The sequence below is a fragment of the Aotus nancymaae genome, unplaced genomic scaffold (genome assembly GCF_030222135.1).
Source record: "Aotus nancymaae isolate 86718 unplaced genomic scaffold, 86718_ANA_hifiasm-v0.15.2.pri h1tg000064l_1, whole genome shotgun sequence".
Classification (NCBI taxonomy): Eukaryota; Metazoa; Chordata; class Mammalia; order Primates; family Aotidae; genus Aotus; species Aotus nancymaae.
Window position 1 is genome coordinate 33,767,810 of NW_026988479.1, and position 18,716 is coordinate 33,786,525.

The 18,716-nt window shown below is 58.6% G+C and overlaps 1 protein-coding gene across 3 annotated transcripts in view; it reads left to right on the forward strand.

The window, feature by feature from the left end:
• Positions 1-329: 329 nt before the first annotated feature.
• Positions 330-18,716, forward strand: part of INTS1 (integrator complex subunit 1) — a 33,402-nt gene continuing 15,015 nt past the window's right edge. For 2 of the 3 annotated variants that reach the window (XM_064366626.1, XM_064366627.1), the window contains exons 1-21: positions 759-816; positions 1,519-1,809; positions 4,654-4,850; positions 4,999-5,136; positions 5,409-5,568; positions 5,664-5,769; positions 5,859-6,045; positions 6,152-6,297; positions 6,417-6,558; positions 7,683-7,859; positions 8,572-8,680; positions 9,282-9,402; positions 9,773-9,850; positions 10,766-10,923; positions 11,525-11,621; positions 14,732-14,823; positions 15,027-15,087; positions 16,355-16,552; positions 16,879-17,008; positions 17,227-17,406; positions 17,492-17,641. In XM_064366626.1, the coding sequence (XP_064222696.1) occupies positions 759-816; positions 1,519-1,809; positions 4,654-4,850; positions 4,999-5,136; positions 5,409-5,568; positions 5,664-5,769; positions 5,859-6,045; positions 6,152-6,297; positions 6,417-6,558; positions 7,683-7,859; positions 8,572-8,680; positions 9,282-9,402; positions 9,773-9,850; positions 10,766-10,923; positions 11,525-11,621; positions 14,732-14,823; positions 15,027-15,087; positions 16,355-16,552; positions 16,879-17,008; positions 17,227-17,406; positions 17,492-17,641 (2,976 nt within the window). Of the gene's footprint in view, positions 397-717; positions 817-1,518; positions 1,810-4,653; positions 4,851-4,998; positions 5,137-5,408; positions 5,569-5,663; positions 5,770-5,858; positions 6,046-6,151; positions 6,298-6,416; positions 6,559-7,682; positions 7,860-8,571; positions 8,681-9,281; positions 9,403-9,772; positions 9,851-10,765; positions 10,924-11,524; positions 11,622-14,731; positions 14,824-15,026; positions 15,088-16,354; positions 16,553-16,878; positions 17,009-17,226; positions 17,407-17,491; positions 17,642-18,716 lie in introns of those variants that run through there. The other variant, XM_012470908.2, reaches the window with a different exon arrangement.

An 18,716-nucleotide genomic window follows, 5' to 3' on the forward strand; every position in this document is an offset into this window, starting at 1 on the left:
CCGTCCCTGCCCCCTGGGACGTGCAGAACATTCCACTTGACACCTCCGAGGATCCCTGACGCCACACCTCCCGCTGTGCGTCTTCGAATGTGTCCCTTGGCAAGGCCAGCCCCACCGGCGCATGGGGAGGAGGCCGGCGCCCGCCCCGCGCTGCTGACCCACCTGGACCGGACCACGTGCACGCGGCGCCGGCCAGCTCGCCTCCCGCCACCAGGGGGCGCTCCAGGCACAAGGCCGGCGCCGCGGGTCTCGCGCCCGTCCCCTGGTCCAGTTTCCCGCCGCGCAGTTTTGCTTCCGGTTGTTCCGGAAGTCGGGTCCTCGAGTGCTGCGAGATCAGTTTCCGATTCCGGGGTGGCGGGGTGACGGTGGCGGGGCTCCCGTCGCGATGGGTCTGAAGTAAGTGGGCTGCGGCCTGGGCGCTCCCTCATTGCCGGGCGAGCACCTGGTTCTCTCGGATCCCCCTCCCGGCCTCGGGGCTGTCCCTCCTGGTTCTGCGGCCCCCAGCCCAGTGTCTGCGCCGCCTGCTGCGGCCTGACTGAACCGCTCCCGGGCGGCTGGGAGGCGGGGTCCCTGCAGCTTCTGCAGCATCGCCGCGCCGGGCGGGCACGGGACCACTGTCTCTGGGTCCCAGGCCCAGGCCTCATGCGATAGGGAAGCAAATGAGCGAGCGAGCGAATGAATGAATGAATGAATGACCGCGCACTGGCTCTTGCTCAGGTGACGCCGCAGCCACCGGGAACCGCGAGGGACGGGGCAGGATGAACCGGGCCAAACCCACCACGGTGCGCCGGCCCAGCGCCGCGGCCAAACCCTCAGGTGCGTAGCCCTCCCCGCTCTGCAGCCGCGGGTCTTTGGGGCTCTCAGCTGCCGTGAAGCCTGCCTTCGGCCAGGGTGTTCCGCAGCCGCGGCTGTTTGCAGGAATTGGGTCTGGAAACACTATCCTCGGTCCTCAGCGGCTCTGGGAGTCCCTGGGAGGCTCGGGACAGCGGCGACTTTCTCCAGGATTCTAGTGATCTCGTTTCAGGCTGATTGCAAGGCTGCCGACAGTAGTGGAAAGGTGTCGTGGAAGGGGTTCCCCAGGCGGGAGGCAGGAGGCAGCGCAGCATAGCGTTAAGAGCAAGGGGTCTGTAGCCAGACTGTCGGCTCAGATCCTCCGGGCTTTGCCACTCACCTGCTGTGTGACACTGGGCACATCGCTTAACTTCTCTGTGTCCCTTTCTCCCCTGTAAAGTAAGAGTAATCGCACCTATTGCGGAAACTCGGGCGGGACTAAGCACACTGACTGGAATAGGCTAGAGATGGCCCGGTTTGTGGTCAGTGCTGGGTAACTGTACGCTGCCACCTGTTCCCATCCTGCTGGTGGCAGCTCTGCTGTTGGCTGCTGAGTGACCTCTGACTTCTTCCTTGCCTCCTCTGACCCTTGCTTAATCCTCTCTGAGATAACAGTACGGTGGAGTCAGGCTTTTTCCACCTTGGGTGTTGTGAATGCACCAGGTTTTCTCTCTCCCTTCCCTGCAGGGCACCCTCCCCCGGGAGATTTCATTGCTCTGGGCTCAAAGGGTCAGGCCAATGAATCGAAAACCGCGTCCACCCTGCTGAAGCCAGCCCCTTCTGGTCTGCCTTCTGAGCGCAAGCGGGATGCGGCAGCTGCGTTGTCTGGGGCCTCGGCCCTGACCGGCCTCACCAAACGCCCCAAACTCTCTTCTACACCCCCGCTGAGTGCCCTGGGGCGCCTGGCTGAGGCTGCAGTGGCAGAAAAACGAGCCATTTCTCCATCGATTAAAGAACCATCTGTGGTGCCAATTGAAGGTAATGAGTCTCTGGACTTCGCCCCTCACCGCGTCCGTCCATCAGGTGTTCATGGAAGGCCACCTCCAGGCCCAGCGCCACCCATATGGCCGGGGTCCCCTGGGAGAGCGGATGTGTGTAACTTGTTCTTGGAAGTGCTCTCACGTAGTTGCCTTTACCCCGCGTGTGTTCTGTGTCCTGGGCTGCTGGGGGCTGCCCTTTGAGAAGCTGGTCACAACCCTCTTCACTTGTCTCATGGTCTCATGTATCTGTTGGGCACCCACTTTGTGACAGACACTGTCTGAGCCTAGGGGGTAAACCGTGTGTGATGACAGCCCAGGTGCGTGTTCTTAAGGATGTGCATCCCGGTGCATTCCTCTCTCATCCTGAGCGGAGGTAATTGCACTTTGTTCCTCCTTCCCTCCTGGTTACCAACAGGGAAAAGTTGATCCCCTCCCTGCTTGCAGTTGAAAAGCAGCAGAACAGTAGATATCAAGGGGAAATGTAAACTTCACCACGATCCCATTGCTCTCAGAAACACCTTTAACTGTGTGTCTAGAATCACCCCTGCTTCTCTGCGCCATTTTCCTAACAACCATTTTTAAAGGCACCATGACTCCCTGGGGAGTCTTACTGGCAGCTGTCACACCACCCCAGCAAGCCTTGTTGTCTGCAGTGTTTTGTTTTTATGGGAGCATTTCTTTTGGATAATTTCTTTTGTATCAAAAAGAATAAGCATCCTGGTGACTTTGGTAGTGAGGTGTCTGTTCAAGCTACGCCACCCTGGTTACTGAGTTTTATGCTAGGCAGGGCCCAGGGGACTTGTGGGCTGTGGCCTTGCCCTTAGGGAGGGACCTGGGTGCTGCAGTGCAAGCCTGTGAGTGAGTCCAGTGAAAGTTCAAAATATGGAGTCCCTGAGGGCCTGGAGGGAGGAGGCCTGGCAGGGAGTTGTGGTGTGAACTTGGGCCAGGAAACACGGGCAGGGTGATGAAACTGGGGCAGTCAGGAAAGGGAGGTGCCAAGCAGAGAGTGGACTGTGCCCAGGGGATGGAGGCCTGGCCTGGCTTGGGGAGCACATGCTAGTGAGAGCCGAGGCTGGGCACTGCAGACAGTGTTTGTGCTGGATTCATTTGGCATCAGGGAGCCCTGGGGGCAAATGGCCCAGGAGGGCACAGATGGAGAACTGCTTTAGGAGGTCAAGCCTCAGACTTCCCATGCGAGGCCTGTCCCTGGGCAGCTCTCCAGGTGCTGGTGAGGATCGAAAGTGAAGACAGAGACCATAGGCTTCACCCTGGCCCAGGTTCTCCGCCGCCAGCTGCTAGGTTCTGTTCTGTTCGTTTCTTTCTTGGACCACTTCCTGTATAAAGGAGATTTTGAAGGTGAAAGGAGATATGGTTATGAAAAGCATATTCTGAGTGGTAGATCACTACAATATTAAGTATTCTCAGCAAAATGGAGAGACAGCTGCATCCAGCCATTTGTGGTATCTGTATTTAGAGCCCCTCCTAGGCCATCCCCCTGTCCCACCTGCTTGTCTCAGGGCGTCAGGATTCTTCCTCAAGGTCTTAGCCGCAGGTGCAGTTAAGGTAGATCAGAACACCTCTGTCCACGTGTGTGTGTGTATATATTTATTTATTTATTTTGAGACAGAGTTTCTCTCTTGTTGCCCTGGCTGGAGTGCAGTGGCACAATGGCTCACTGCAACCTCCACCTCCCGGGTACAAGCAATTCTCCTGCCTCAGCCTTCTGAGCAGCTGGGATTACAGGCCTGTGCCACCATGCCCGGCTAATTTTGTAGTTTTTTTTAGTAGAGGTTTATCCATGTTGGTCAGGCTGGTCTCAAATCCTGGGCCTCAGACAATCCACCTGCCTCAGCCTCCCAAAGTGCTGGGATTACAGGTGTGAGCCACGGCGCCCGGCCTAGTTTTTTATTTTTTTGAGACAGAGTCTCACTCTGTCACCCAGGCTGGAGTGCAATGGCACGATCTTGGCTCACTTCAACCTCCGCCTCCTGGGTTCAGGTGATTCTCCTGCCTCAGTCTCCCAAGTAGCTGGAAGTACAGGCATGCACCACCATGCCCGGCTAATTTTTGTATTTTTAGTAGAGACGGGGTTTCACTATAAGTTGGCCAGGCTGGTCTCAAACTCCTGACCTCAGGTGATCCTCCTGCCTCAGCCTCCCAAAGTACTGGGATTACAGGCGTGAGCCACCTCACCTGGGCATGTGTGGATATTTAAAAACACAGTACTGAAAAACTTTTGGGTCAAAGAAGAATCAATGAAAATTAGAAAACCTCTTCCAATTAAACAGAGGCAAGCACGACGTTAGGAAAGGTATGTGCTGGCCCTGATGCTCCTCAGAGGTGAGGGAGGGGTAGGTGCTTCTCTGGAGGGAGGTCGGGAGCTGAGCCCCCATGGAAAGAGGGAGGAAAAGTAGGGAGAAGGGCGTGCTGGAGCCCGAAGCTGGGGTGGGTGTGGAGGAGTGGGCGGCTGTGCTGCAGTCCATAGTGAGAAAGGAGCCGCCAGGCGGAGCTGTGTTTTGCAAAAAGGGAGGCTGCAGTGAACCAGCTTACTGAGAAATATCTGTCTGTGGCCTCTGGGGTAGTCATGCGGGCCTCCGTGGAGCCAGGCTGGAGCAGCTGGCAGGCCAGTGCCAAGGCCTTTGAGGCAGCCTGTCTTTGTGTTGAGGAGACCATCTGCTCTGCGCCCTCAGGAGTGGGGTCTTTGTTTCCTGTGGGAGCTCTTTCTGTCCCTGGTGGGGCTGACCCTGAGCACCCTGGGTTCCTTGTGGTCTACCTGGTGTTGCGTGGCTTTGGGGCAGCACTGCCCTGACCCCGCTCTGACCGTGCCGCCTGCTCTGGCCAGTGCTGCCCACGGTACTGCTGGACGAGATCGAGGCAGCCGAGCTGGAGGGTAATGACGACAGGATCGAGGGCGTGCTGTGCGGGGCCGTGAAGCAGCTGAAGGTCACCCGGGCCAAGCCTGACAGCACCCTCTACCTGAGCCTCATGTACCTGGCCAAGATCAAGCCCAATATCTTTGCCACCGAGGGCGTCATCGAGGTTTGAGCTGGGCCCCTGGTGGGAGGCGGGCAGGGCCGGGGTGCTCAGCATTCCTCCTCACTTCCCTCTTAAGTGTCCCGCCCGTCCCATGCCAACTTTGCCTCTGGGGCCAGCAAGGCTCCCACGTGACATTCACCCTCCCTGGCAGGCTCTGTGTAGTCTCCTGCGGCGGGACGCCTCCATCAACTTCAAGGCCAAGGGGAACAGCCTGGTGTCCGTGCTGGCCTGTAACCTCCTCATGGCTGCCTATGAGGAGGATGAGAACTGGCCCGAGATCTTCGTCAAGGCGAGTGGCCTTTCCCAGGGCTGGTGAGGTTGCAGCTCTGGTGGTGAAGAGAACAGAGCACCATGGGACAGGGCGGGGGTGGAAGAAAGGCAGAAGAAGTGTGTTCTCTCCAGAGGTCTGTGTCTGACAGCCCTGGCGGGTCATGGTGTGGTCCCCCTGCATACAGAAGCTGGAGAGGGCAGCCTGTGCGCCCAGTCCCTGGGCAGCAGGTGGGCCTTCCCCAGCCTGGTTGCCCAGCTGGGCTCAGGGCTGAGGGCATGGCTCCCGCACAGGTGTACATCGAGGATTCCCTGGGGGAGCGGATCTGGGTGGACAGCCCTCATTGCAAGACGTTTGTGGACAACATCCAGACGGCCTTCAACACCAGCATGCCCCCCAGGAGTGTGCTGCTGCAGGGGGAGGCGGGCCGAGGTGCAGGCGACCTGGGCGCAGGTAAGAAACATGGCTGGCCAGAAAGGGCAAACATCCAATCCCATAGCAGGGGAGGGATGGGAGGTGCTGCATGGGGCACTCTCCATGGTCTGCAGGGAGCAGCCCGCACCCCTCCCTCACGGAGGAGGAGGACAGCCAGACGGAGTTGCTGATCGCGGAGGAGAAGCTGAGCCCCGAGCAGGAGGGCCAGCTCATGCCCAGGTAGCTGCACACCCATCTGGGCCCTGGGGTGGTTGGGGTGGGTGCCTCGGGGCCGCCTTCCTCCCTCCCCACTCCCCCCTCTGGCCTAGGTATGAAGAGCTCGCGGAGAGCGTGGAGGAGTACGTCCTGGACATGCTGCGGGACCAGCTGAATCGGCGCCAGCCCATCGACAACGTCTCAAGGAACCTCCTGCGGCTCCTCACCTCCACCTGTGGCTACAAGGAGGTGCGGCTACTGGCCGTGCAGAAGCTGGAGATGTGGTTGCAGAACCCCAAGGTGCGGGGCTGTCTGGTGTGGGGCAGGGCGGGCTCCGTGTGGGTCACAGTGTGGCCTTCCTACCGAGGGTGGCTGTGAGTCCACAGCTCCCTCCTTGGCCCCACAGCTGACCCGGCCGGCCCAGGACCTGCTGATGTCTGTCTGCATGAACTGCAACACGCACGGCTCCGAGGACATGGACGTCATCTCACACCTCATCAAGATCCGCCTCAAGCCCAAGGTCCTCCTCAACCACTTCATGCTGTGCATCAGGTGTGAGGCGGGCGGGCGTGGGCGCAGCAGGGGCGCAGGCGGAGCGGGGCGCGTGGGTGGAGTGGAGACAGGGCCTGCCCTGCCTGCACCCTCACCACACTCACGGCTTCCACACCCAGGGAGCTGCTGAGCGCGCACAAGGACAACCTGGGTACCACCATCAAGCTGGTGATCTTCAACGAGCTCTCGAGTGCCCGGAACCCGAACAACATGCAGGTCCTCTACACTGCACTGCAGCACAGCTCGGAGCTGGCACCTAAGGTAGGCCCAGGGCCCCCGGCCTTGCCTTCCACACCTGAAGCGGGGCTCCGGGCTGGAGGGGCATGTGGCGTCTGGAGAAGCCAACGGTTGGTTGTGTTTTGTGGGAGAATGCTCCTGGGGCTCAGGAAGACGCTCTTGAAACCCTTGGGCATGATGTTGAGCCATTTCTGGAGTGTGTGCAGCCACAGGTCCCAGCATCTTTTTCAGAAACTGCATGAAACTCAGTCCGTTTAGGAGGGTGCCACACTGAGTCTAAAAAAGCCACCCAGGTTTCCAACTCAAACCTGCCTTCTCTTTTAATTTTTCAAGCTCATTCCTGCCTTTGGATAATGAGGCTTTTTGTTTTAAAACTTTTTGTAGAGACAGGGTCTTTTATGTTGTCCAGACTGGCCTCAAACTCCTGGGCTCAAACAATCCTCCTGCCTCAGCTTCCCAAAGATGACTGGCATGAGTCCCTGGGTCTGGCTCAGACTTGCCTCCTGAATAGTGGATCTCCCGGTTAAGCAGGGGTCCCTGTAGCCCTGGGGACTGGCCTCTGGGTCCTGGCGGTAGGGACCCTCAGATTCCCATGTCTCCTTTGAAGGGGGCCGGGGAAAGCTCCCGTCACCACCAGGACATTAGGCTTCCCAGTGGGCTCCGCAACCTGTGAAACATGAGGGAGGCACAGCTGGCTCTTAGCTGCAGGCTCAGCCGTCCTCACAGCCCGGCGTTTTGAGACAAGACTGCAGCCTTTCAGATCCTGAGTGGTGGTCTTGGTTTCTGTTCAGCCTGTGGTGGGAGCGGGCTGAGATGGCACACACGCTTCTATGGCTCTGCTGCCAGTGTTCCGTACCCCCAGCATCTGTCAATTAATTCTTTCCCTCATTTCACGAGGACCAACTCCCCATGTGCTGGTTGTCAAGAGGGGATTCCTTCATGTGGCCTCTGCTGGCCAAGGGCTGGCAGCCAGTGGAGCAAGGAGTCCGCCACTCCATGCCCTGCACTGTCTGAGATCCACTGTGGCGCCCTTGGGCACCATACCCGGTTGTGCTGCGGGAGGGAGCCAGGGCACGTGCTCCTGGAACAGGCCTGTGATGGGGACAGCACCGCCGGGCAGCCTCCCACATGGCCTCTCTCTGCCCCAGTTCCTGGCCATGGTGTTTCAGGACCTGTTGACCAACAAGGATGATTACCTGCGGGCGTCTCGGGCCCTGCTTCGGGAGATCATCAAGCAGACCAAGCACGAGATCAACTTCCAAGCCTTCTGCCTGGGGCTCATGCAGGAGCGCAAGGAGCCACAGTACCTGGACATGGAGTTCAAGGTGTCTAGCCCGGCCACTGGGCCGCCTTTCCCTCATGCATCGCCAGCCCCCTCATCCTGGGTCCCCTGCTCATTCCACCCCTTCGAGTGCTCTGGCTGAGCAGTGGGTACGGGGATGAGTGAGGCTGTTTGGGGCGACTCGTCCCAGAGGGCAGCATGAGTTCTGTCCTGTGTGAAGACCCAGGAGGGCTTATCAAGCGTGGGGGAACTGGCAACCCCTGAGCTGGATGGGATAGTTTGCAGCAGGAGTGAGTAGGGAGGCAGCGGGAGGGGGGCTCTGGCTGCCTGACTGGGTTGGAGACTGTGCAAGGGGTGCAGAGGAAGCTGGCGCTGGAAGGCAGAGTGAGGGTGGATCGCAGAGATTCCAGGTCTCTGCAGCTTACTCGCAGCCAGCCCGTGGGGGTGGTGTGTTGTGTGAACGGGGCTTTGCGGATCTGTGTTGGCTGAACCTCCCTCCCGTGGCCAGACTAGGACCTGTGGCCCACCAGCCCTGGTGCCCTAGACCTCCTGCCAGGCCCCTCTCCCAGCTGGTCCTGGGCTCCCTCTCTGGATCCCTGCTTATGTGTGTGTGTACGTGTGTGTACGCACCACGTGGATGTGAAGTGGGGCTCCCTGGTGGGCCCTTCCGGATGCAGACCCCGTGCTGCGCCTGTGTGTGTAAAGTGGGGCTGCTGGTGTCCCCTTCTGGATGCAGACCCTGTGCTGCCCTGCAGGAGCGCTTTGTGGTGCACATCACCGACATACTGGCCGTGTCCATGATGCTGGGCATCACAGCACAGGTGAAGGAGGCCGGCATCGCCTGGGACAAAGGAGAAAAGAGGAGTAAGGACATGGGGGTGGCCCAGCCCTGCTCCGTGGGGGTCTCGGGTCCAGGCTGGCAACTGGTGGCCCTCCATGGCTGCACCGTCCCCTGAGCGCCCAGGAGGAGTGGCCCCACAGCACGGCCACCCAGGGATGCAGAGCCTGGAAGCTGCCATCCCTGTTTCTGTCCATCTGGATTTCACCCCAGCTGCAGGCTCAGGCCTTGTTCACCCCGAGCACATCTTTTGTGTGCTCCATTTCTGGCCCAGCGTGGGGGCATTGTAGGCATCGTGGCCCCAGCCAAGGGCGGGAGGGGAGAGGGGAGGTGGTGTTCAGGACAGCCCGGGTGTTTGATCCTGGTTTTGCCATAAGGCTGGGCCGCAGAATCCCTCTAAGACATTGACTGGAGCAAGTCACTCGAGACAGGAGGATTCCAGTCACCTACGTGCTTATCAGGGTCACTCTATGCTCCGCAGGGTGTTATTCCAGCCGGGAATGGTGTAGAAGCTGGGGATGCCCCGAGTTACCCTCTCCCTCGTGCCAGCCTTGAACTGAACCCCGAGGGGTGTCTGTAGCCCCTCACAGCCCACGGCTTCGGCCCTAAGCTGCGTGTCTGTTTCAGACCTGGAAGTGCTGCGCTCGTTCCAGAACCAGATCGCCGCCATCCAGCGGGACGCTGTCTGGTGGCTCCACACTGTGGTCCCCTCCATCAGCAAGCTCGCCCCCAAAGACTACGTGCACTGGTGCGGCCCGGGCCCCCACAGCCCACTGAGCTGAGATCAGCCAGGGCCCCTCACAGCAGCCTGTCCCATCCCTGTGGACAGCAGCAGCCTGTGTGCATTGAAACCTCCTGTGGGGCCTTTGCCTCGGTGAGGGTGGGGCTGTCAGGCTGGGGCTGCATTTCTCTTCAGTGATTTTGTAAAGGATTCTCAGTCACTGTCCAGCCTGGCAGCCCTGTGAATGGTCCCTGGGTTCTTTGGTGGTGCCGTGAAGAGGTGCTGACTTTGGGCACCAGGCAGCCCAGCCTCTGACCACTTGGGCCTGCGGGAGCGGGGTCCCTTTCGTCCCTGAGCACCCATGTCATGACTGATGACTCTTCTCTACCTGCCCCAGCCTGCACAAGGTGCTCTTCACAGAGCAGCCGGAGACCTACTATAAGTGGGACAACTGGCCACCCGAGAGTGACCGAAAGTGAGTGCGCCGCTGCCTGGGGCTCGTGGGTGCCGGGGAGGCTGGAGGATTCTGGGAGGGCTGGGGTTGGGGGGTTACTGGGTGGGGCTGGGCTGGCTGCAGCAGGAAGAGCCAGTGGGAGGTGGACTGCTGTTCTCATACTCACATTACCATCCTGTCCCTCCTCCACAACCCTGGGTACCACCCTTCTCCCACTCCCATGCTGGTGTCCCTGCACCCCTCCAGGGATTCCGCTGCCGTATGTGTTCACAGGACTCCAGGCCCTAGCTGCAGCCTCCCCCAAACTCCTCAGGGTATCCATAGGCACCCCATCCTCCACGCGGTCCCAAATGCACCATCTGCCCCTGTTTCCCTCCAGACAGCCTCACACTGTCCTTCCTCGGCCTGCTGGCCTCACAGCTCTGACCCCCTTAAAGCCTCATGGGTGACCCCACAGGTTCTTGGCCCACGCTCCTTTCCACCCCCGCTTGGGACTCCTGTTGGTCCATCCCACCCATCATGCCCTGGGCACTCTGCTCACCTTCACTGCAGCCTTCTCGGTTAGGTTTTGGAGGTGTAGGCTCCATCTCTGCCACCTGGCTCCCAGCTCCTTGAGGGCAAGAACCATCTTGAGGCCTCTGTGGGGTGGCAGAACCTCCCCTGTGGTGGCTGTAGGAACTAGTGACTGTGTGTAGCCCAGAAGGCCTAGGGCGGGGGTGGCCTCCTCTTCTTTCCCTGCCCAGGCGAGACCTAGAGCCAGGGCGCCTGTCCTGCCAAGGGAGGCTGAGGGTGGAGGGGACAGGCTCATGAGAGGCAGCAGCAACCCTCTGCCGCCAGCCCGTGGGCTCTGTAGGGGAAAGGCTGGCCTGTTCTCGGCCCCTTGGGTCCTGCAGGTGTGGGCAGCCCGCACCGAGTCACGCCTCCACCACCCCCCAGCTTCTTCCTGCGCCTGTGCTCGGAGGTGCCCATCCTGGAAGACACACTCATGCGCATCCTGGTCATTGGGCTGTCCCGGGAGCTCCCACTCGGGCCCGCGGATGCCATGGAACTCGCCGACCACCTGGTGAAGCGGGCCGCTGCCGTGCAGGCGGACGGTAAGGCTTCTCTAGGGGATGGTGCCTGCGCTGGGCTCTGCTGCCCTCACCCCTGCAGAAGCTCCGGCACTGGCACGCACCTCTGGGGTGCTCTGCAAAGCTACACTTCAGCTGGGTCCTGTGCCTTCTCCACATCTGGCCGTTGAGAATTCAGAGGCGAGCGTGGCTTTGGCAGTGATGCAGTCACTACCCGTTTTTGGAATTTGTCCTAGAACTGGCACATTCTCAGTGTGATTTGGCCACAGCTGGATTTCCTGTCTGTCCCGCCCTTTAGGAGCCTGGTAGAGTGACTGTAAACCCAGCACGCCTGTGTCTGTGGGTCACGCTCTGCCCTGAGGCCTTGCAGGTCCCCCCACCTTCACCTCCCTACTCTCCCTTGGCCGTCTGCCTGCTCTCTAGACCCAGCTCAGGTGCCCCCGAGAGCAAAGTGCCCCGTTTCCCAATGAGAAGCTGTGCTTCCCCCAGCTCCACTGCTCAGGCCCCATCCCGAGGCATCCCCCGCCCCACCCCGACACCGCCCAGGCAGGGCCGCGTCCCCTCACTGCCTGTGCCTGATGGTCTGTGAGTGGTCCCAGAACTCTTGTGTCACTCTTGGTCTTAGATGTGGAGGTGCTGAAGGTGGGGAGAACCCAGCTGATTGACGCCGTTCTGAACCTGTGCACCTACCATCACCCTGAGAACATCCAGCTCCCGCCCGGGTAAGCCCACGCCTGGCTCCCTACAGGTCTGCTCGTGGCCCGTTCTCAGAGACCAGTGAGGCCATTGCGGGCCTTGACCAGCTCGGCCCAAGTCCCACTGTTACCTGGGTTCAAGTGAGCTGTTTCCCCTTGTCTTCCTTGGTGTCTCCAACTCAGTCAGACTTTTTTCCCCTGTGTTTAACATAAGCATGCTTTATTTTTTACACAACAGTGAGTTTATACTCTGTATTTCACGGCTTTATTGAGAGACGGTTCATATGCATTTCATCTGAAGTGTGCAATTCAGTGTCTTTAGGACGTTCACAGGTTGTACAACTGTCATTGTAATTTAACTGTCGAGGCTTGTCTGATCCCGAAGGAACCTTGTTCCCACCAGTTGTCACTCTGCATTCCTCCCACTCAACCCACAGCAGCCTCAACTGCTGTCACCTTCTGTAGGGTGGCCCTTGTGGGTGTTTTCTGTAAATAGCATCCTACAGGGCGTGGTCTTCTGCAACCTGAATCCTTCCCGGGGCATGCTGTTTCTAGGGTCGCCTGTGCTGTAGCTTGAGGCAGCATCACAGTCCTCGTGGCTGAGGGCACCCCACTGTGCGGACAGAGCACGTCTGCTTCACCTGCTCCCCTTCTGATGGACAGCGGTGCTGTGAGGGTGTGTGTCCAAGTCAGTGTGGACGTGTCTTCAGTTCTCTTGAGTAAGTGGCTAGGAGTGGGGTTGCTGGACCATGTGTTTAACTGAGGCTCTGTCAGACCCTCCCCAGCGGCTGCCCCACCACGCGTCCCTGCTTACATCCCCAGTGCTGCTCTAGGGTTCCAGGTCTCCATCCTCACCCACACTCATGGCCCCTGTTTCTCAGCAGAGCCATCCTGCTGGGGTGAGGTGGTGTTGCATGTTGATTTTGGTTTGCATTTTTCTTTCATGAGGAACGGAGTCTTGCTCTGTCACCCAGGCTGGAGTGCATGGCACAGTCATGGCTTACTGCAGCCTCAACCTTCCTGGCTCAAGCAATCCTCCCGCCTCAGCCTCCTATGTAGCTGGGACTACAGGCGTATGCCACTACGCCCAGCTAATATTTTTAGTACTTGCAGAGACGGGACCTCACTTTATTGCCCAGATTGTTTTCAAATCCATGGGCTCAAGCAGTCCTCCTGTTGTGTTGGGGTTACAAGTGTGATGAGCCACTGCCCCTGGCCAGAAGTTTTCAATTTTGAGCAAGTACAATTTATCTATTTTTCTTTGGTCTCTGTCCTTTTGTGTCCTATTTAAGAAACCATCACCTATTCCAGGGTCACAGAGATTGAATTCTATGTTTTCTATTGAGGGTTTTAGAGTCCTAGCTCTTCCATTTGGGTCTTTGATCCATTGTTAGTTTAGTTTTTTTTTTTTTTGAGACGGAGTTTTGCTCTTGTTACCCAGGCTGGAGTACAATGGCACGATCTCGGCTAACTGCAACCTCTGCCTCCTGGGTTCAGGCAATTCTCCTGTCTCAGCCTCCTGAGTAGCTGGGATTACAGGCATATGCCACCGTGCTCAACTAATTTTTTGTATTTTTAGTAGAGACGGGGTTTCACCATGTTGACCAGGATGGTCTCGATCTCTTGACCTCGTGATCCACTCACCTCGGCCTCCCAAAGTGCTGGGATTACAGGCGTGAGCCACCGCACCCGGCCCCCATTGTTAGTTTTTTTAATGGTGTGAGGCAGGGATCTAGCTTCATTCTTCTGTGGGTGGACATCCAGCTGTCCCGGCAACATGTTGAAAGCCTGTCTTTCCCTGATGAGGTTTTCTTGGCTCCATGTCAGAAGTCACACCCATGTGGGTTGTTCTGGACCCTCACTTCCATTGTGTAGACCCGCACAGGCAGCACAGAGGTCACCTTTGGGGAGGCCCGATCATCTTTGAGCTGCTGCTGCTGTGTGTGCTTTGATGTCGTACCTAGTACGCTGCTGGCTGGCCTAGGCTCCCAAAGCCCTCCTCCTGCTTTCTCCTGGGAATGTTAGAGTTTGGTGCTCACCGTCTCTGGGGTCAGTCCTCCACTTTGTATTTGGTGTTTGGTGTAGTTTCTGGTTGTCGCAGCACCATTGTTGAGAGGGCTTTCCTGCTCCTTGGGCTATCTTGGCGCCCTGTCAGCAGTCTCTTGCGCCTAAGTATGAGGGCTGACCTCTGGACTCTTGTGTGTAGGTGAGAGGGTGGACTCTCGACTCAGCTCCATCCTGTCCATCTGCATGTCCGTCATCTGTAACTGCTGAGTTTTAAAATTGGGAAGTGCGTTTTCCAACTTTGTTCTTTGTCAAGATTGTTTTGGCTGTTCTGGGTCTTGCATTTCCGTGTGAATTTCAGGGTCAGCTTGTCAGCGTCTGCAAAACAGCTGCCTGGGATGTTGCGGGGACAGTGTGGAATCCATGGGTCATTCTGGGGAACGCCACCATGTCAGCAAGACCATACCCTGCGATCCGTGCATGTTGGCAGGTTTTCGTTTATCCAAAGCTGTCACCCTTTCAGCAGTGTTTTGGAATTTTGATTGGATGAGCCTCGTAATCCCGTGCTGGACCCGAGCCTTGTATGCCCTCTGATGCCGCGGTTAGGGGCTTCTCCTGCCTCTCTCTCCTTTGGCAGCCACTGCCCACTCCGATTTCTGGGGTGGTCTTTCCCAATTGACAGCCTCTGTGCGTGGCTCCAGGCAGTGTCTTGATTCATGTCTTCTGGTAGCTAGGATCCATTTCCTCACCTGAGAGATCTGTGCTTTCACTTAATCATATCGTTACAATTCCATCTCGATGGTTCCTGGGGTGGTGTCTAGTTACCCCAGGACAAGTAGAGGACAAGAATCATTGACACGTAATGAACATTTATTATGTACCACTACTGCTCCCGTTTTATAGCTGAGAAACTGAGACTTAGAAAGGTAAGGATGGAGCTGGAGTCTGGGCCTGGACAGGGAGCCCAGAGCTGGGCTCACACATGTGCCTGGACAGGTGTCACTGGAGGGCAGTCTTGGGAGGAACTGGGAGGCAGCACCATCCCTGCCCCCACACCCCAGCGTCTGGCCTGGCCAATTCTTGCTGCTGAGCTTGGTGTGCCGGGCTTGAGTCAGGGCGCTCCTGCCTTCCAGGTACCAGCCTCCGAACCTCGCCATCTCCACCCTCTACTGGAAGGCCTGGCCCCTCCTGCTGGTCGTTGCCGCGTTTAACCCAGAGAACATAGGTGAGCCCCTGCTGGCTGGCCCACATGCACTTGGCCCTGCTGGTCCTTTTGCTTTTGGGGCAGTTTGTCTGTTGGGACTTGGGATGAGCCTAGCTGGGGATGAGAGGAGGAGCTGGGAGAGGGTGGGGTCACATGCCTGGGGCAGAGGGCTACCTGGTGCCCAGGGGAGCTTGGCCAGCCCCACGCGCCCTCTGGTTCCCTAGGCCTGGCTGCATGGGAGGAGTACCCGACCCTGAAGATGCTCATGGAGATGGTGATGACCAAGTGAGTCCACAGTCTCCTTGGTGGGACCAGGGCCGGGTGCCCAAGGCCTGGTCTCTTTCTGCTGGGGCTGTCTCCCGCCTCGCTCTGTGTTCCCCGCTGTCTCCTGGGCCACGCTGCGTCTGGCTTCTGTTGAACTCATGGACCTGAGCTCCTGCACCTAAGCCTGGTGCACTGTGCTCTCTTCTCTTTACCTTGCTGGGAGAGGGGGTGTGGATTGAGGCAGCATCACAGAGGCCAGCAGGGAGGTCCACAGGTCATCCCAGCTCCTCCTGGGCAGTGAGCATGCTGCCGACTGGAGTGGGGACTGGGCAGGCTGAGGGTGGTGTGATGCTGGAGGTCATGGCAAGAGAATTGGGCCAGAGATGAGCTGGACAGGATGGAGCCAGGCCCGGTGGGTCAGGGGGCTTTAACAGGACCTAGCGTGATCCTGCGTGGGATCAGCAGTGGGTGAGCCTCAGGAACAGTTAAGTGCAGGTGGGATGAGAGTTGGCACAGCCTTTCTGGAAGACGCCCAGGGCTCACCACCATGGCAGCATTGGTGCCCGGACAGGGCAAGGGCCAACGAGCTCTGGGGCCAGCATCCTGTCTCACTAGTGATGGCACCACACCAAGGGCAGTGACTGAGGTGAAGTGGCACCTGAGGCTGTGACATCGTAGGGACAGAGAGTGTGTGTGGCCCTGGTATTGTGGGGACTGGGCATGTGTCAGCCCATGCATTGCAGGGAGCGGTGTGTGTATGTCCTGAGACAGGAGGCCCGACTGCTCCCCTCCCACCTCTGAAGGAGCAGGCTGATTTGGGGCCTTGGGAACAGGGCTCAGATGAGAGCAGCCATGGGGAGTTGGGTTTTGGAACATGTGAAAGCCACGTGTGCTTCTGGAGGCAGAGTCTGCCCTGCAGGTCTGTCCCTGGATGGGGTAGACAGAGCCTGCCTGGCTGTCATGCTGGGCTGTGCTCCCGGCGTGGGTGGCATGGAAAGGGAGGAGGCCTGGCTCTGACGCCTCTGGGCTTTGCTCTGGTGAGGGCAGGTGTGCTGCCTGTGGACGACAAGGCAGTCGTTGGCTGGGCCTCTGGGCAGCACTGTGGCTTCTCTCTGTGGTCTCAGCTCTGACAGCATTGTAGGTGGCCCGGGTGCCCTGTGCTCCTGACTGTGCTGTGCACCAGGCAGCCGTGGCCATAGTGGTTTTGACCCTCCTTGACCTGAGCGTGGTCCACTGGGAGCAAGCCCTTTATGGGGGCAGGGTGATGCACTACCCCATCTGGCCACAGCAACTACTCCTACCCGCCGTGCACCCTGACGGATGAGGAGACCCGGACAGAGATGATGAACCGTGAGCTGCAGACCGCTCAGCGGGAAAAGCAGGAGATCCTGGCCTTCGAGGGGCACCTGGCAGCCGCATCCACCAAGCAGACCATCACTGAGAGCAGCAGTCTCCTCCTGTCGCAGCTCACCAGCCTGGACCCCCAGTACGAAGCCCGAGCAGCCCCCTCCCCTCACCTGCCGTTGGGACCGGTGGGTGGTTGGTGTAGGTGGGACAGAGGCTGAAGAAGCTGGCAGAGCAGACCAGCAGACTCTAAAAGGCCCATGGAGCCCCGTCCCCATGTCCCTGGCTTACTGCTGTCGGGCCAGGCCTTGGGCACATTGAGGTCAGGTCAGGACTGGTTGCCCATCGTGGGCTGTCAGCTGCTCCTCAGAAGCAGGGGTGGGAGGAGGGAGTGCTGCCTTTGCTGTGGTTCCTGGGAGGTGATCTGCTCTGGGCGTGCTGATGTATCGCATCCTCTGTGACCTTCAGGGGACCCCCCCGGAGGCCTCCCCCTCACATCCTGGATCAAGTGAAAAGCCTCAACCAGTCCCTCCGCCTCGGGCACCTCTTGTGCAGGAGCCGAAACCCAGACTTCCTCCTCCACATCATCCAGCGGCAGGTGAGAACTGCTGCTCCGGGAGGTAGAGGTGGTGGTCTCGGGAGGCCCGGAACCTTCCAGAGGCCTCGGTGGCCGGAGCGGGGCAGGGCACACCTGGGTGTGGGGCCCATGAGCTGGCTGGTGCGTGTGGCCCTCCCCAGCTGCACAGTCACCAGGGGGCCTGGCAGCAGGTGTTGGGTCCGGAAGGTACTGACTAGGGGTCACCATTGCCTGCCCAGGCCTCCTCGCAGTCCATGCCCTGGCTGGCTGACCTGGTGCAGTCCAGCGAGGGCTCCCTGGACGTGCTGCCTGTGCAATGCCTGTGTGAGTTCCTGTTGCATGACGCTGTGGATGATGCTGCCTCTGGGGAGGAGGACGACGAGAGCGAGAGTAAGGAGCAGAAGGCCAAGAAGCGGCAGGTCAGGTCTGCCCACTGCCCCGCACCCCACAACCCGTCTGCCTGGCCTGCCACCTGCACTCCTGAGAGTCCCTTTGTCCCCACAGAGGCAGCAGAAGCAGCGGCAGCTGCTTGGCCGCCTGCAGGACCTGCTCCTGGGCCCGAAGGCCGACGAGCAGACCACATGTGAGGTACTGGACTACTTCCTGCGGCGCCTCGGCTCCTCCCAGGTGGCCTCCCGTGTGCTGGCCATGAAGGTGAGGCTGCGGCGGGGCCCCCTGAGCACACTCTTCATGTTTAAAATGAGTGGACTGGGGCTAGGTGTGATGGCTCACACCTATATTCCCAACACTTTGGGAGGCTGAGGCAGGCGGATTGCCTGAGGTCGGGAGTTCAAGACCAGCCTGGCCAACATGGTGAAACCCCATCTTAACGAAAATACAAAAATTAGCCAGGCCTGGTGGCCTTGGGCCCAGCTACTCAGGAGGCTGAAGCAGGAAACTTGCTTGTACCCAGGAGGTAGAGGTTGCAGCAAGCTGAGATAGCGCCATTGCACTCCAGCCTGGGCAACAAGAGCAAAATTCCATCTCTAAATAAACAAATAAAATAAATTGAGTAGGCCAGGTGCAGTGGTTTGCTGCTGTCCTCCCATCACTTTGGGAGGCCAAGGTGTGAGGATCACTTGAATCCAGGTGTTTGAGACCAGCCTGGGCAACAAAGGGAGACCCCATCTCTACAAAAACTTTAAAAATTAGCTGGATGTGATAGTGTGTGCCTGTGGTCCCAGCTACTCGGGAAGCTGAGGTCGGAGGATCACTTGAGCCCAGGAGTTTGAGACCAGGCTGGGCAACATAGTGATACTCTATCTCTACAAAAAAATAAAAGATGAAAAAAATTAGCCAGGTGTGGCAGCATGAACCATGGTCCCAGCCACTTGGGAGGCTGAGGTGGGAGAATCCCTTGAGCCCAGGAGGTTGAGGCTGCAGTGAGCTGTGATCAAATCACTGCACTCCAGCCTGGGCAACAGAATGAGACCCTGTCTTGAAAAGTAAAATAAAATGAAAATGAGTGTTCAGTTCAGTCGACTATATTCTAAGGAACTTCCCCGTATAGGAGGGATGCTCTAGTGAAATGTAAAGGTGGGTGCTGCCGCCTGCCCCATGCTTTCCTGCTGGTGACAGAAGAGGGTCCAGAGTGGCTTCATGAACTTGAACAGAGCGTTTTACAGAAAGAGCCTAGTCTCCTTTTTCCCTTTTACCTGTGCTGGGAAGCAAGCGCCACATTCTCCTTGGGGCTCTGAGGGCACCACACGTGTGCTCCTGAGGCTTGGGT